At 33.7% G+C, this 17,687-nt stretch overlaps 1 protein-coding gene across 1 annotated transcript in view; it reads left to right on the top strand.

Annotated features, from left to right (window-relative positions):
• The window catches only part of CARPA (Carbonic anhydrase-related protein A), a 46,885-nt gene that overhangs the window by 16,349 nt on the left and 12,849 nt on the right, over positions 1-17,687 (top strand). Inside the window, exon 2 of the mRNA XM_014246888.3 lies at positions 15,938-15,985. Coding sequence (XP_014102363.1) covers positions 15,938-15,985 — 48 coding nt within the window. The remainder of the gene's footprint in view (positions 1-15,937; positions 15,986-17,687) is intronic.

Genomic DNA, 17,687 nt, shown 5'->3' with positions numbered 1-17,687 from the left:
CTGATAGTTCAGCGCTATTGATGAGCGGATGATTAAGTAAAAATCATTGTATTTCGAAGAAAAATTCAGTTGATTATGAAAAAGTTAGGTTATGTAAATATAAGTCAGTCAATTTATAAATTTTGCTTTAGTTTGACAAGCCAACTTCATTCAAACTATCACTAACCAGCTACCTTAAATCTCAGTACTCTTGAGCCGATAACCCAAAGAGCAAGGAAGAGCATTTTCATTAAGCATCTAATCAAAGAGAAAACACCTTCTTGATTTAGTTATACAAGCAGTTGTTTGCCTTAAAATAAAGCAATAAATGGCATGCATTCGTCCTAAGAACGATTTACTATTGAATGATACTCAAAAAACTTGGTTGGTACACACTTCGTTAAAAATCTCTGCATGTAAATATTAGCTCTTAATATTTATATGAAGGTCCTCCGCTATTCAGTTTCCTTTTTATCCTTACTATTAAAAGTAGTAGTAGTAAAGAAAAATGTATACCGCAGTGTCTAATATTTGAAAAAACTATCTCGTCTCTAATATTTGTATGAAATTTTTCAATTTTTAATTCAAACTTGTCGTACAAAAGTTATCAAAGACTAAAATTTAATAATTCGCTAAGAAAGAATTATTACGATACAATTTATCAGTAAATATCAAGTATCGAAAATTGTAAATGCATATTTTAATGATAGAATATTAAAGAAATATTTTCATATACATACAATACATACAAATAAGTCAATATGTCTTCATTAAGTTATTACCACAAAAAATTCTCATCGATTTCGAAATCATCAAAGTCTAAATGCCTTAAGTTGTAAAACATGGTTTTTAACAACAAAAGGAAAATCTGATAGTTCCAAGCAGTTTTTCTGAGAAAAGATTTGAACTTTTTTTTTTGACCACCATACATATCTTACATAAGAGGTGGAATGTACCCTAACCTAACACTGAGCAGAAACTAAATGTAAAGTTACCAATTTTTTACAGAGGAAAAGTTTAAATATGTGTATTAATTACTGAACACACGCTAAATGCAATGAGAAGCTATTTTCAAGTGAATTCTTTATATGTTTATGTATATATGTAGGTGTAACTTGTACCTCTATGAGCTTACTTGTGGAGCTCTTATTGCAATTTATTTGAGCTTTGCTGCAAAGTCGAACTGCTCGCACAATTTGGTATTAGTTGCAATAAATGTGCAAATACCGATGCGAATATTGTACGCATACATTCACACATAAAGAATATATGTTCCACTGACCACTTTGGGGAGCAAACCAAAGGGTTGCCAACGACAATTTTAGTGAATTGTTGATTTACCTTGTTTTATAGTTTAAATAAGCGTTTTATGATGAAAATAGAAGTTATGCTATAATGTAGCGTGCACACATTTACTTTGTAATTGTAATTGCAATTGTTAAAAGTACTGCATTTGCTTTCTCACATCAATTGGAATTTGTGTAATATATGCTGATAATTTGAATAGCCTCTACACAGCTGCTATTATAATAAGAAGCAATATTAAACACCACAAAGAAAACCGCATAGCTACAGAAGAATTTCAAGCAATAACTTTAACGATAGATGGCGATAAAAACTTGTCCCTTACAGTGGTTTACAGTCTCCCAAGGAATCAAATAAAATGCCATAGGAATATAGAACTCAACACACATACCACAAAAACCGATTTGTAATAGGTGATGACTCTAATTGGTGAAATCAAACGCTTTCGCTTCAGTTTAGTCCGCTACTGATAACTTGAGAAGGGAGAAATTGTATGCAATCACGCTCGGAATCCTACTTAATATATGGTACTCATGTAAATACGCGATGAATGATTCCCTCAGAAGCTCTTAAGGGTAACCCTGGCATATATCTATTCTGTAAACGCTTCTTTCAGTACTCCCTATAAGAGTACATACAAATAAATTCTGGACCGTTTATGCCAATTTTTTTGCACTATTTGCTAGTTTTGTTTTTATTCATCCGTTTCCCTTTTTGTTGCTGTGAATTATTGTCGCTGTTGTTGATATTTTGTTAGAGCTGCCAACCGAAAAAAATGTTGTTGGTTGTACAATTTAGTAAGGATTAAAAGTAGTAACCATTTCAGAGTACGTGCAGGATGGTCGGGGCACAGAAGGCAAAGCATTTACCGTAAACTAACCTAGGTCTGTCTCCCACCTCTCCTACCTAGAATAGTTAGTTAGAGAGTGAGAGAGAGAGAGAGAGTAAACAAGGAATGTTATACTTGCTAGTTGACCATGGAAACTAACTTGCAGGAATTTGTGATATTGTTTTTGTTTTTTGGTTTTTGCTTTTGTCTTTGCACCTCGTTACTGCAGTTGTAATTCTCCCTTTACCATTTTGTACTTGCATTGCCGTTAGCCGTGAAAAAGGTCACGTGCGCGTTTTAGTCATTCAGCAGGCAACATGAGGCGGCTAACCACACGCCAATACCAATAATGAAGAGAGAGAATGGATATACATGTATTAATTATCATTCTAGTTTTCGTCGATTTGTAAAATTTAAAATGGAACGGTAATTTATTTTTCTTTATATATTTTATATCCACCTTTCATTCGCAATATTTTGTTGAACTACAATTTCGGTTTTGCTTTCTTTAGTTTCAGTTTTTTTATTCGCAATTATTTAATGGAATTTCTGGAATTAAAGCTTTGAACAGTTAACTGTAATTCACAGTAAATACCATGGTCAAATCACTGCCGTAATACTGTAGAAGCTTTTCTGTCCATTAAACATATTTTTTATTCTTTTTTTTTAGTGAAAATATTATGATTTATATGCAATTGCCTTTGCACACTAATCGAAAGTTGTTTAACTCGCTTTTGTTTACTTCTTAATATTTTTCCTAATTGCTCTAAAATAAATTTAAATTGAAAGCTAAAAGTGATAAATAACTTTTTAAGGTAATATTTTATTACTCAAGCAATTTAAAGCTTATGCGAACTGAGAATTTAAAATTTAAAAGCAAGAAGTAATAATTTCTGAAAATTTTGTAAAAATTTTTTTAATAAATTCTTAATAAAAATATATGTTTATGTACACAAAAATTGTGAGAAAATAAATGTTCTGCTTTTCAGTACTCCTCCTTCTGATCTTTGCATGTGGCGTGGCTGAAGGCTTACTATTAGGAATGCGCACCTGTTATCCGATAAAGGAGTGATCCTACAAGTTCTAAGCGAAGTCTGCTCAGCCGATGCGATGATATTAAAACGAACTATATTGTTAGTTACTTAAACTAGGATCCTGAAATGTTATCAAATTCTCCTAAGCACTTTTCACAATTACTGTCCCCGTTAAGCGGTCGTATTACAAATGAGGGCTCACAAGAATTAAGAAAACACGAAATTAAGAAGACAAATATTTTCAATCCTTTCCTACGTCCGTTTTTTTACAATGAGAAAAATAAACAGCATGATACAGATATACTTCTTCTTCTTTGGCATTACTAAAGTGGGTCGGTCGGCTCAATTGTAGTAGTTTTTCGCTGGAACAGATAGAATTACAAAATATTAATAAATATTTTAACAGTTATATCTCCACCCCATTTTATAGAGCCACTGTCTTTTCCAGAAAGGGTGATTTGATAAGAAATAATAGCCGTCAACTTGTGAAAAATGTGCGAGTGTGGCGAACGAAATTTAATAAGACATTATAAAAGAGTTTCAATGACACATTCGAAAAATGATGATCTATGTACGAGTAAAAAAATCAATTATAATATTTAACAAATTATGTTTTCTAAGAATTTTTTTTATTAGTCGAAGGTTTGCTTATTTTAATAGTTTCTCTCCACGTTAATGCCACTTCGAATAAAGCAACTATATGAGTATTTGAATTTGCCTCAATTAAGGTATTGAAAATACCGTTATTGATTGTCAGAATTGTAATATATTATCATCTCTAATTCTAGCTATCGCATCAGAAAGCGAGAGTGTCAAATTTCATCGCGTAAATTTGAATTCGACAATACGAGTATTCGCCTATAGTAAATTCATCAGATCGGAGAGTGGATTAAGCTACTCATATATTTCAGATTTCGAATTTTAAAAGGAAAAAGGCTAAAGTATAAGAATTAATTGTATTGGAAACAATTTACTTACTGGGATAAACCCTTAGGTAATAGATTATGAGACGCTTTTTAGGCGCAGCAGATAGGCGTCTACTTAATATTAAATAAATAGATTTTATATACACAAACTATATTAATTTCAGTTACAACAACAACAATAATAACAGCAAGCTTAGGAGCACATATATTAAAGGAAAAGCCTTAAAATAAGCAAATATGTATTTATAGATACATTTATGTGAAAGTAGACAAGGCAGCAGTCTAAAAATGGCAGCAGTGTTAATGTAAATATATGCGTATCACTGTCTCTGATTTCTGAGGAAAGCCACTGAAGCAATGAAATTAACAAAATCAAAATGAGAAATGACAAACAAAACCTCGAACAGGCGTAACACAGTCACGGGACACACCCTTTTGATAGCGAATGCATGTGGCACGCAATGTCGCCACATACGATACATATGTGTGTATATGTGTGTGAATTCAGAATGTGTGTAGGTGCACATATGTGCACACTGTTGGAAAGTAAGCAAGTTTTTGTTGTCATTACAATCACTTCGTTACACACCCACAAAAACAATGTTGCCACATAACCTCATCCATGCCACACCACACATATCCATCACTGCTGACCAGACGATATTGACATTTTGAAGAACGCCATCAATAGTACATTATTATGGCCACGCTATTATCAATGCGCTCCGCACATAATTCCGCACTCCCACACCCCAGCCATCTCAAATGCCAACTATTAATGACATCAATCTATTGCCTTTTCATTACTCATTGCATCGGTATTACATAACGGCAGCCATGCTATTACATATGTGTTCGTATGTATATATGTGTGGGTGTGTGCAGATGTATATGCGTTGAGTTATTGTGTTAGCAGGCGTTAGATATTGACATTGGTTCAATGAAGGAAAGGAAATATTCATCGAAATTAATAGGCGCTATTTAGATATTGAATTACCGTTATGTAATCGATTTTAATTAAAATTTCTAAGCGCACACTGGCAGACGCACATGCTGTACGTTCATTTACAGGGGTGACAAATCTGCCAACAATAGTCGCATAATGCATGGTTTCCCTTGGCGCCGAAGCATACATTTGGGCGTTCGATAATTGTAGCAGCCCATTATTTATTATTACTTACATTTAAGCAAAAGCACAAGTGATAGTGCCGATAGTTAACTATACAAGTATTGTGTGTGCGTGTGTGGGTCAGTGCGGCGAATTTATTGCTTCCACTTCCATTTTTAATAGTCGCCTGATAAGCATCACAAGCGCGAACGCAGAGCGACTCCGAGTGATGAATTACTTTGTTGACTTTTGCTTCGACTTATGAATTGCACCCTTCAGGCAATTGTTGTAGGTAAGTATGTGTGTATTGAGTGCATTCTTTTGCCGAGGGGTTTGTTGCAGCGTCGCTGCTCGCTTTTGAAGATAATCACGTCTGCACAAGTTGAGGTTCCTCTACTCCTGCAGGCAGACGCGCTTCCTGTCGTCGTTGCCGCTCGTGCTTAATTCGTTTTGCGTTTCTTAATCGTTTCTTTAGACTTCCGTGTTGAAACAGAATATATCACATTTGTGTGTAAGTGTGTTTCGGCTTGTGCATTTGCATTATGCAATGGTATGCGTGTATCTGTCCGTGTTTGTGTTTGGCTGCTGAATTTTAATTTCATTTTCGCTTTGGTTTTTAATTCCTTAGTAGACTTTGGTTTCTCGTTGCTGTCATTTCCTCTCTGCTCGTCGGCTACCATCGGTTTTTCTATTAAGCTTTGTCTGTCGGGTTGATTTTTCTTATTTTCGTCGCAATGTCTGTCTGTCTGCGAGGAAAGTCATATTAATTATTTTTCAGCACGAAAATGAGTTATGAACTTTTCAGAAAGCGTCAAGAGATTGTGGAGAAAGGGAAGTTGCTCATTAATATTGTATTTTATTGTATTATTCAGAAAACGCGTGCATGGCCCGCTAAACTTTTGTATATTTGTACTTTAATGCGAGCTATGTAGAAGAAGGCAATAGGGTCTTACTTTCTATATACATAATCTAGAAGAACTTCCGAAAAAAAGCATTCACTGTAAGAAAGCTTTTTCTACATTAAACTATCTCAAAAAGCCAAAAGAAATTTCTATTACAATAGATGAAAATAGGTAATGACCGAAGGACTAGTAAAATTTTTTTAATTTTTGACAAATTTTGCGAAAAAATTCGCCTATTATGAAAAAATTTTCAATGTAGCTTAAATGTACACCGTACAGCATTTCGAAAAAAAACGCGGTTAAAGTTTTGGGGTGCCGATTACGCTATGTTAAAAAATTCTTACTAGTACGCTCATATTTGCCAGATTAACTTCAAATTTTCAGAGTATATTTTGAAACATATGAACATTCGATATACATGCAAAAAAATTCGATATTTTTTGAAATTCACAAACATATACTACTTAAATTCTTTTGGCTAGAAACTGAACGAATATTTTGTTGCAGTTATTTTATTAAAGATTTGATTGCGATGTACTAAATTAAATTAATTTACTCGACTAATGGCACTAGTACCTGTCCCCCTGAAAGTACTTAAGCATAGTTGCTGAGAAAGTCTGATATTTGTTGGAAGCTACCTGGTGAGTAGGCCGGCAAATGATACAGATAACTCTCCTTACAAACCAAACTAAGCTTTATGTAATGTTTCTTAGACTTCTCTTAGGAAACTCTCAACTTTTCCTTCGTTCACTTAACTTCAACGTTGTATAATATATTGTAGTACGTCTCAATCGGCTGAATGCTTTATTATCATAGAAGTTTTATTTTGGCTTGCTTTTTATTTACCACAATTACAGTTTGTGTTCCTGATATGTTCAGTTGTAGAGTAAGTTGCTACTAGATGGTATAATTGATATTAACATTATAACTAATAGGACCAATTCTGTTACCAGAATAGCAAGGGCTGTAGATATATGACTTATCATTTAATGCAAGTCTATACGTTGACATATTGCATATCCTGATAACATAGACAGTGTTCATACAACTACTCATCTTAAGTGCCAGTTGCTATTTAAAACGATCTCTTTCCTTTGGGTGGCGAAGATATTTCTCATAGTATGCCTTCCTTGCTATGAGTGTGATAATAATCAAGAGTTGAATGATTAGTATGTAATTCAGCATTTTGATCACATATGTATGGTTATATGTAATGTATATGTAATTCAGTGTTCATTATCTATCTCCAGTCTTAATGCAGTAAACTAGAATTACAAGATGATTAGATAATAGGGACTTATTGCATAAATGCAACCCCCCATTGGCCTTTTTCTCACGTAAAGTAATAGCGCATGTTGAAAGGTGTAGATTGCTTACAGTGAGATAGAAAAAGTATTGGATATAAAGTCAGTAAGGTTTTTTTTTAAATTGATTGTCTTAATAGATCTTCTATACAATTATCAACGAGACCGTGTCAATTTAAGTCAATCGGTTTGGGAATTGCTGGCTTTTTCCCTTCAAAATTTTGATTACATTTCGTCATACATATTTTTTATATACAATAGTATTCCGAAATAACAAATAGTCATTTTAACGATAACCGCTTATATCGAGCAACCAAATTGCTTACATTGAGTACCTTAAATAACGAACAATTGGGATTTATCAGTACTCGGTTTAACAAACAAGATGTAGAAGACATGAGGTTGATATTCTTATACTCGTCATTCTTAGGGCAAGATTAGAATATTTTGGCATTGAGCAATGAAGTTAAATTGCTGAATTTAATTTTTCCAAATATATATAAATAACGTTAAATTATATAAATATTATCATTTATCATTTTGGACTTCAGTTCACAGTCAGCGATTTTAATGGATGGGTTGGAAAAAATTTTTATACGGGATTTCGATGAAGTTGATATGATCAAGTGGATGAGAATGACAAAATTGAAAATATAAATACCAAAATTAAACAAAAAGCTGTAGAAAAATTTCGAACAATGTATCCAGAGGGCAAAGCAGAGCAATGTCGACTTCATAAAACTTATTGTATTGACTGAGCTTCAAAAAGAAGCCATCAAATGTAATCTTCCTATTCAATCAATTTTTTAATAATAATTCAATAAATTAATTTAATAAACTGCAATTTAGTTTTGCAAGTTTTCTTTAAAAAATTCGCAAAATTCACTTTTTTTTGTCGATGCCACTAGGTGTGGCCCTTAAAAATCGACCCAGTCATTATTGACTTTAACTTCGCTTTTTATAAACACCTAAGTCTGTTTTTACACGATAGATTGATTCCAGAAAAAACCGTGTAAAAAAATTGATTATTCCCCTAAATGTGCGTTATTTACAATTGCTCTGACCAGTAAACTTGGTTGTATCCACAAAAAGAAAGTTCCTCTAAATTTGTGATATGAACACATTTCGCGAGAATTAAATCTACCAAATAAAATTTAAGCCCAAAAAATTTTGAATCGTACTAAATGGAATAAAAACTTGTAAAAAATTAAAAATTGTTTTATTTTCAAACCGTGTTAAATCAAAATCGTGTAGAAAAAGACCGTGTAAATAGAGATCTAGGTGTATTTGAAATATCCAAATAAAATTTGCAACTTAAAAAGTAAACTTCAACACTAAAAGTGATGAAAGAAATTAACTACTGGCAAATTATTTTTACATGTAGCAACATAACCTCATAATTTACAACGAAAAACGAAACTTAAATTAAAATTTTATCAAATTTTGCTCGCTGTTTCTCTTAATTTTTCAATTAATATTTTATGAATAATAATGACGTCAATCACTCACCAGCATATCGCCGCTTAAATTGACACAGATTTGTATAAAAACTAATTAATTGCTCGGCACCAAGCTTTCCATTTATAAAGTACACGTCCACTTCATAAAATGTGAATTTAAATTTATAATAGTCTGCAAATATAAAGAGCACTACGCCATAATCATCACCGCGCTTTAAGTATTTATTTTTACCAACGCAAAAAATTGCAAAAACAACAATTTATTGCCGGCACTCGACTTGTTTTTGTCCAAACGACCGAAAATATATCGCTGGCGACAAATAAAACCGATTTGGCAATACGACTATTGCAACGGTGCTGAGCAAACGCCACAAACGACCAATGTGGCAACAACAAACGCCGCAGCCAAATGTGGCAAATAACACTCACATGAGCGGAGTCGCAGTTGACTGTTGCAACATAGAAAAACATCAATAACCGGAAACGTGGCGCCACTGCGGCGCGCCCTAGCTCAGCTACCCACCATCGGTCCAGCGCTCGTCGCTAACCAATCGATGCCACCGAAGTGGAGAGTCATTGGCGTCATCGTCGCCAAAAAACACAAAAACAAAGACAAAAGCAGAAAAGAAAACGACGAAAATAAAGGCAATGCATTTAAGCAATTGAATGGAGTGCAACCTGATACACTCAAATATATAGACGCAACAACAACAACTACAAATTCAATAATAAAACAAAACAGAAGTCCTGCCAACGCTATCGTCAGCCATCGATGCTGCCATTAGACGGAGATGCGAGTGTTTCAATGATAACTAGACTAACACAGACACATCTGTGTGCGTGTGTGTGTGTGCGATAAAATAGAAATAAAATAAAATATGTGCGGAGTGTGCGGAGAAACAGAGAACGGCAGCAATTGATGACGAATGCAAATGCCCCTGCATCCAACCCCCAAGGCTGAGCTCATCGCCAGGCAGACTAAGCGTCTGTTCGCTTTTACGAGTTGACCTTCCCTGGCTCTCTTCCTTATCTAACCGTTTGCTCTTTTCTCCCTTCTCTAAGTGCCATTTCACAGCAATTTCGACGCTGATAAATTTTTATTATTTGCAACATTGTTGTTGATAGGTCTCGCTAAGGCAATGGAGGGCGCTTGTTTTTTTTTTTCTTCTGGCGCAGCATCTTCTGCTTCGTTTTGCTTTCCACAGTCAGTTAGTCGCCAATTTAATAGCATACTTTTCAACTCTAAGCAGCCAGACAATGCGCACAAAGCGAGAAAAAATGCGTTTAAAGTAGCGCAAAACAAGAAACCAACACTACACCAACACTCTGGCAAACGAAAACAATAACAACCACTGTTCGATAGCGCTAAAGCTACATTCACACACGAGGCAAGACATTTTCACAGCCTCCACGGCAGCAAAGTCGGTCGAGCAAATCCGCTGTGTGTTCGCCAGCAGTAGGCGCCACAATTGCGTGCTATGGCAAAAACAAAAGCAAAGTGTCACCGCAGTCGGCATGGTGACGCGTTGGCTGCTGTGTGCTGCCGGATGCGGAAGTGTCTCCGTCTATGTTTGTGTTTCCGTTTGAGCAATTTTTAGATTTCACTACTTTATCGTGAGCTTCTTCTTGTCGCTATTAATATTTCAACTGCTAAATTCTTGCCGCTGCTACTTATTTGTCATTTGCAGTAGTTTTTTTATTTTTCTAGCCCAAAGCAAGCACACTTTTAGCTTACTATGTTAGGTACGTACATGTGTAGCATAGTTTTTTGGTTCGCTTGCCAACTAACCCCGCTGTTATGGGCTTCTCTGCTGATAGATATAAGTACTTGTGTATGGGTTTTTATCGAAATCCCAGCAGTAAATTGAACGAAATACCATTTTACCGTTATGACGTTTGCAGGTTGAAGCAAACAGATTATTTTATAAAACCTGATTAAAATAAATGGACTTCTTTCGTTTTGTAGAGCTAGTTTGGGGTTGAAAACTAGGAAGTTTTCTTAAGGATTTTGTTAAAAGATTGCATTCAAATATTTTTGGTATAAGTGTATTTAAAGAGAACATTTTTTTTTTTGTTTTAAAATGCATCTTTGCGATGGCTAAAGACTTAGAACTAAATTGGTATTATTTTATTACAGCAAACGCCTCTAAATTGTGCTTGATATGAGGGGATGAAGATTTCAAAGTAAGATTTTAAGTAAAAGACAATAATTAAACCGGAGAGACAACCACGCCATCAACTATTCTTATTTTAGTAACGGTTAAATAAATAGATTATATTCAATGAATATATTTCGAATTCATATTTCGTTTTTAATATTTCCACGCAAGAAAATTAAAATCGCAATAATTTCTCAAATTCAAATAAAATAAGTTGAGAATACCTTAATTTAATACAGTTGTAATGAAACGAGTAGTCGCTACATACCATATTTATGTTCGACTAACAACCACCCTCTTCTGAGCACGGAGAAGCGAAGTACCCTCCTTCAAAAGCATTACAATTCTTACTACAGAATTTTATCCACATTTTCTTTTTTTTGTGTCTTTAAGTGCTTTTGTATTATTGCCGCAATTGTGTCGATTGGCATTGAGGAAGAACTTAAAAACTTCGCTGGCGCCAGACTTTCTGACGCGTCAGGTCGCTGAGCTGCCATGTTGCCGACAACATCTTCCTGAAATTGATTGTTTTTCCTATTTATTATTTCGTTGTTTTTTTTTTTTTGCGAAGTTAAGTTCTCGTTTTACTTTCGGAGTTCTTCGTTTGTTGTTGCCAAGTTCACAATGAATGAATGTGTAATACTGAGTTTCTTTGGCTCGCTGGCTGACTAACTGTTTTTTGACGATTGTTGTCATCAGCGTAAATAATGCAGTGCTTACTTTTAGTACAGTTGGCTTTTATTTTGGTTTTGTTTTAGTTTCCGAAAACAAATAATTCATGCATTACTATTTTCCTGACTCAAAGCACGTGGTTTGCAAAAACATACATATTTACAGATATATGGATTAGTGAATAGTAAATTCAGAAACAAAACAATTTTCAGCACTATAAATATAAATATATACAGGGTGCGTAATCTTTTCTGCCGATATGTAAACATTGGATAACTATGAAAACCAAATAATCGCCTTTATAGATATATATTTGAAATATTTATAGATAGTTAGACCCTTTGTTATTCATATGCCCTAACATCTTTCATGCGCTTTTTTTTAAAATTATTTCTACATTATTTTGCAAGCTTATGTTTATCGAGGGGTACAACAATAATTTCGAGAAAATTTTGTATACGTACAAAATAGTCAACGAGAGTTAGAGAGAGTCAGAACTGATGTTATCGGTGATCAATCAATGCCCCCTTTTCGTCAATTGACATTCAAGCAATCCTTTTTTCATAAACTGATAGGTTTGTTTTGCAGTTTGGTCCGCCACCAGTTTTGAAATTAGTAAACTTCAAGACCTTATTCATGCAGTTGCAAGTAGACATAATTAACGGAAACTTACCGATATCGTTTTCTACCTATTGATTATTATACCCTGAATAGTGCATATTAAGTAATCAGCGACAAGCTTTTTGCAGATTTTGTAATATCAACCTGAAATTGTGCACACGTCTTTTTCTCTCCAAGAAGCTGCTCATTTGTCGCAAACGATATTTGACCACTATGGGATGTAGCTGCCATACAAACTGACAGATCAAAATCAAGTTCTTATATGGAATACTTTTTTATTTGACAAGATATCTTCCCATAAGTAGGCAGAGATTACTGTCCAAACCAACGCTACAAGTTTCGAACAAATTATTTAGATCGGATTGCTATAGCATAGACTGCCATTCAAAGTCGATCTGCCGGTCAAAATTAAAACAAATGTCTTATTATAGCCTTTTGTGTTATAAGAAATGACCCTGTGAAGATTTTGTTTAAAAAAATATGGCTGAGGCATAGCAACTTATGTACACAACTACACTGAGTTGAGGTTCCAAAAACATTAAATAACTGAATGTGCTGGAAAGTGTAAAAAGTATTAATTGTTTCACATACCGAATTAAAAGTTGACGAACGCTGTAAAAAGGCTTAAACTATATTTTCTAAACATCTACCAAATACAAAAAAAAATGAAATATTTATGTTACACTTAATTGTAAGAAATATTCAGAGCTTCAATTTGCAATTATTTGAAAATATTTTCATTCAAGTTTTGTGAACTCTTGTCAACTTTTATGTGAAAGCACTTTTCAAAGTAACAAGTTGTCATTGAAATTTGAGTTTCAATTGTCCACTAGACTCTGAAGCGCCATTAGCTTTAATTGAAATGCATCTGATGAAGCTATGACAGCAACAGCAACAACTTCTCTAGCACACGAATCAAATAAAACTCTTTAATCCATATTGGCGACTTTACTGTTGTTTGTGTCGTATATGAGTATGTAAACACTTTTATTTCCACATTCAATGTCAGTTCACAAAAATTATAAAATATTAATTTCGCTTTGATTTTGGGACGACAGTGCAACTAAAACAATAAGAAAAAATTCACAAAAATAGATTATTTAAATTGCAAACTCATGTGTAAAACTCACAAACACACACACACACAAGCGCACACGAACGCACACGAACTCGAAAGACAATCAAATAAAGCGCGTTTTTTTTATTAGCTTTGCGCTATGAATTACATGCAGTTGAATTTTCACAAAATCTGTGCAAATATTTGGTTTTACAATCGACTCCATTTGCATCAACAAAGCAGAATTGCACAAACAAAAAATGCAAATTCGCCGCAAAGTTCGCCCTGCATGTGTGTGCGTTTGTGTGTTTCGTAGTGTTTGCGCGGCGCGCGTCACTCATACGCCACGGTGTCACTCAGTTCCGCGATTCATTGCGCTCACCGCGGGCGTTTGAATGAAATTAAAGCGCTAACGCCAGTTACACGAGAAGCTAGAAAATCGAGTTCAATATTACAGATTACTTATTTACATGCAAATATTTAATAATTAATGAAATAATAAATGATCTGGGAAAAAACACGCTTATTGTTTTACGAGCACACTTTTTTGTCACGCTGCCTGTCAACAGATTTTTTACGAAAATTCTTTTTAATCAATTTAAAAAAATTCTTATTTTTTATGCGTTTTTTATCTACGCGGTCACATGGCGCTCACAGTGACATTACAAAGCTTTTTTTGCGTATGCTTTAAGCTATTGCATTACGAGCGCTGTAAAAAGCAGCCATAAATTATATTTAGCGCGGTAAACATGACAAATTACATACACATACTTGTTAACACAGAAAAAACTACTTGTAAAAATAATTTTCGCAATTCATTTCGGCATTAAAGTTAAGCCGTACTTCAGCGCTGCCAGCTCCAGCTGCCTTCTGTTCGCCTTCGCAAGTGACAAGTACCCACACATACACACACACACACACAATTATGCAGAAGTACTTGTGATTACTTTCGCTTTTGTAATTCATGCGCACTGCTGTCGCCAACCGCCGGCAATATCGCTTGCAATCACAACCTGTAAAAGTGCACAAATAAATAATACTCACACACACAGCCACGCATTCAAAATCTTATCATTAAAAGCGTTGAAAGGCACGAGTGCTGAAATGGGTTTTGTAAATAAATAAAAAAAAAATAATTGCGCACTATTTATTTCTTATTTTATCGCCATATGACAGAAATGCTCGGCGGATATTGTAATTGGCTTTTGCCGAAGTTGCTTTCACGTTCGGATTTATTATTAATACTTTTTTCCTCATTTCATTTAAATTTTTGTGAGGTGTATTCATGAACTCTGTGCGCAACACTGTACTTCATTAATGATCTTGTTGACATTCTTGTGTACAAATGAAGTGAAGGAGGGAAAGTCTGGCATTAATTTTAAATGGATTTCTTTATTACGACTGCGGACAGCAGAACATGGTTTTATTGCGCCGTGTGGAGAGTCCGCTTATTTGTAATAAGAAGAGAAGATCAAGGATATTGGAGAAACAAATATCTCAGGGTTTTCGAGTTGAAGTTTAATAATTCGAAAATTTCATTGATGTGAATATATATAAGAATATTAGGGTGAGCCAATAACTAACCTATAGAATTTATGGATTAAAATGAATCAATATAAAGAGAAAACCAAGAAAAACGTTAACATCAGTTTCACCGAAGCTATAATACTTATCACAAATAAAAAGGTTTTCATATAAACACTTGATTTCGATCGTATGTAGTTTGTATGGCAGCTATATGCTATAAAAGTCCGATCTGAACATTTTGTTATATTATATTATAGTGTTGTCTGAGACAATAATCTGCGCCATATTTCATGAAGATATCTTCTCAAATAAAAAATTTCTTTACAAGAAGTTGATTTTGATCCTTCAGTTTGTATGACAGCTGTGGTTCAATATCGTTTTTAAGAGATGTACACAGACGGACAAACTGATCATTTATATATAATTTTATAAGATCTCCGAAGTTTTCTTCTGGGTATCACAAACTTCGTAGCGAACTTAATATACCTTATTCAGGGTATACAAAAAATTCTGGAAGAAAACTATTAACTTTGTCTTAAAACGTATTCTTTCAAAGTTTTTAGCTATACGACTTTTTCAATTGAATTTCACTGAGGTAGGCTTTTTTGGAAATTTTGTGCTTCACAAGAATCCTCGATTTTATCATAAACGGTTTAAAAGTTGTGGTAATTTTTATGAAAAACGATTTTTTACGTGTTATTTATATGGAATGCTAAACGACACCTTTTAAAATTAAGCTAACAATTTTTCTTTGAACTCGGTGGATTATATTTTTGTTCACCCTAATATATACTATATTCCATATATATTATGCTATATGTGCTTATATATATGGTACTTTATTTTTAATACTGACTCTGAAATGCTCTGAAAAGATGCTGCCCACTCTATGATATTCGTTGTTGCTCTTTTTAATATTGAATCATATACGAATAGCATTCATATTATATTTTCTTCTGCTTTAAAGTCAATTTTTCACTTCACGTTTTTAAATTCAAATAGAAAAATATATTTTCTACTACTTGAATTGTAATTCCTACCCTTTCCTTTGCAGGAATCAAAGCCAGTTGGGAAGAATGGTGGACATATGATGGCATATCCGGTAAGTAAGATTACAAATAATAGTATATAATAATTTCAAAAGCATTTCTGAGCTGAAAATACGAGCTTTATTGAGTTACCATGTGGAAAATTAATTTTTCTTTTAATGTAAATATGAAATTTAAGGTAAACAAGTTCACATTTCAATATAGGAGTCCATTATTGATAGAATAGTATTCATATAATTTGCCCTAAATTAAAACTATGTCCATCAGCAACACATTTAAATAAAGTTATATGGAGTAATATTAGATATCTGATCGAAAAATAAATTTATTCCAACACATGTAAATATGAAAACTATTTTCCTATCTCAACAACTCTATTAACCATATACGTATATATTTGTACATACATATAAATATATGCATATATGCGAAATATACAAACAATTGTGCAATTCAATCAATTAGGAGTGTCAATGTGTCCAAAGTCCATTGCACCTTGGCGCATTCAGTTTCCTGTTGTATCTACAGATACCCATAAATATATATGCAGCGATTTTTATGACGGACTCGCTGCCGCTTACGTTCGCGCACATTTCATAAAATCAATTAACATCAATCCAAAGCGACAGTTATTGAGAATAATCATAACCTGCACGTGCGGCAACATAAATTACCAATCAAACGGTACAACGCAAAAACGCGCGGCGAACATTAGCTACTCATACACACAAACCTTCAACATTATGGGTACGAATGCGGGATAGCGACCCGTTTATTTCGAATATAGATTAAAAAAAAAAAATGGCTACTGATTGCAAAACAAGTAATTAATAACCAAAATCATATATTAAATTGAAAAACAAAATATAAAATATAAACATATACGGGCTTGATTCGTTAATAGCAGTTTAGTGCACTTTAGCGTATTTAATGGCGGAGTTATAGCGGTGAAAAATATAAATATTAGTATTTCTACATTGTTAGAAAAACTTAGAGCAATGTTATAAAAACCATGAATACAGTAAACATAATAAATAAGTATAAGAAAATTCGTATAATTTGCGATTCTAACGCAGTAATTTGAAAAAAAATAGCAATGAGATATAATACTTCGAATGTAGAGTACCTAACAAAGCAGCCTTTCTACAATTCCGCTGTTAAAATATTTGATATAGTTATCGGCCAACGGTAAAAATTATATATATCCGAACATATAAAGGCAGCACTTTAGAAAATCGGGCTGCGAACCCCCTGCTTCCCATATAACACAATTTTATATTCTGTTTCACTTTACATTTCAGTTTACAGTATGTATGTATATCAAGCACCAATGACGATAACGGAATAATACCTTGCACAAATAGTGGCCTTGGGGTATATTATCTCACGAATTATAACTTATCAAATGCACTCGATACCGAACATGTGGACCTGGGTGTGATCAGCTGACTTTTTACTTGAAATTTCAGTCAATCTGTGTGATGAAATGAAACATATTTTTCTGACAAATATAATTCTGTGTGCCGAAAAAGCTAGAATACTTCATTTGCGGTTAAATTCCTTCCTTACTGGTTTCAACTTGAATTTATAATATTCATTCGGAAAATGTTAGATATTTCTCTTTACTGTTTTTCGATATTTACTGAGAAAATTTTGTACAACAATATCAAATAAAAACGATTCCGTTCCAAACCACTAGCTTAACTTGCTAATAATTATGTATATACACTAGAGATATGCGTCTAACTTCACAGT

This window comes from Bactrocera oleae, chromosome 5 (assembly GCF_042242935.1).
Source record: "Bactrocera oleae isolate idBacOlea1 chromosome 5, idBacOlea1, whole genome shotgun sequence".
Classification (NCBI taxonomy): domain Eukaryota; kingdom Metazoa; phylum Arthropoda; class Insecta; order Diptera; family Tephritidae; genus Bactrocera; species Bactrocera oleae.
This window is presented reverse-complemented; position numbering and strand designations above follow the sequence as displayed.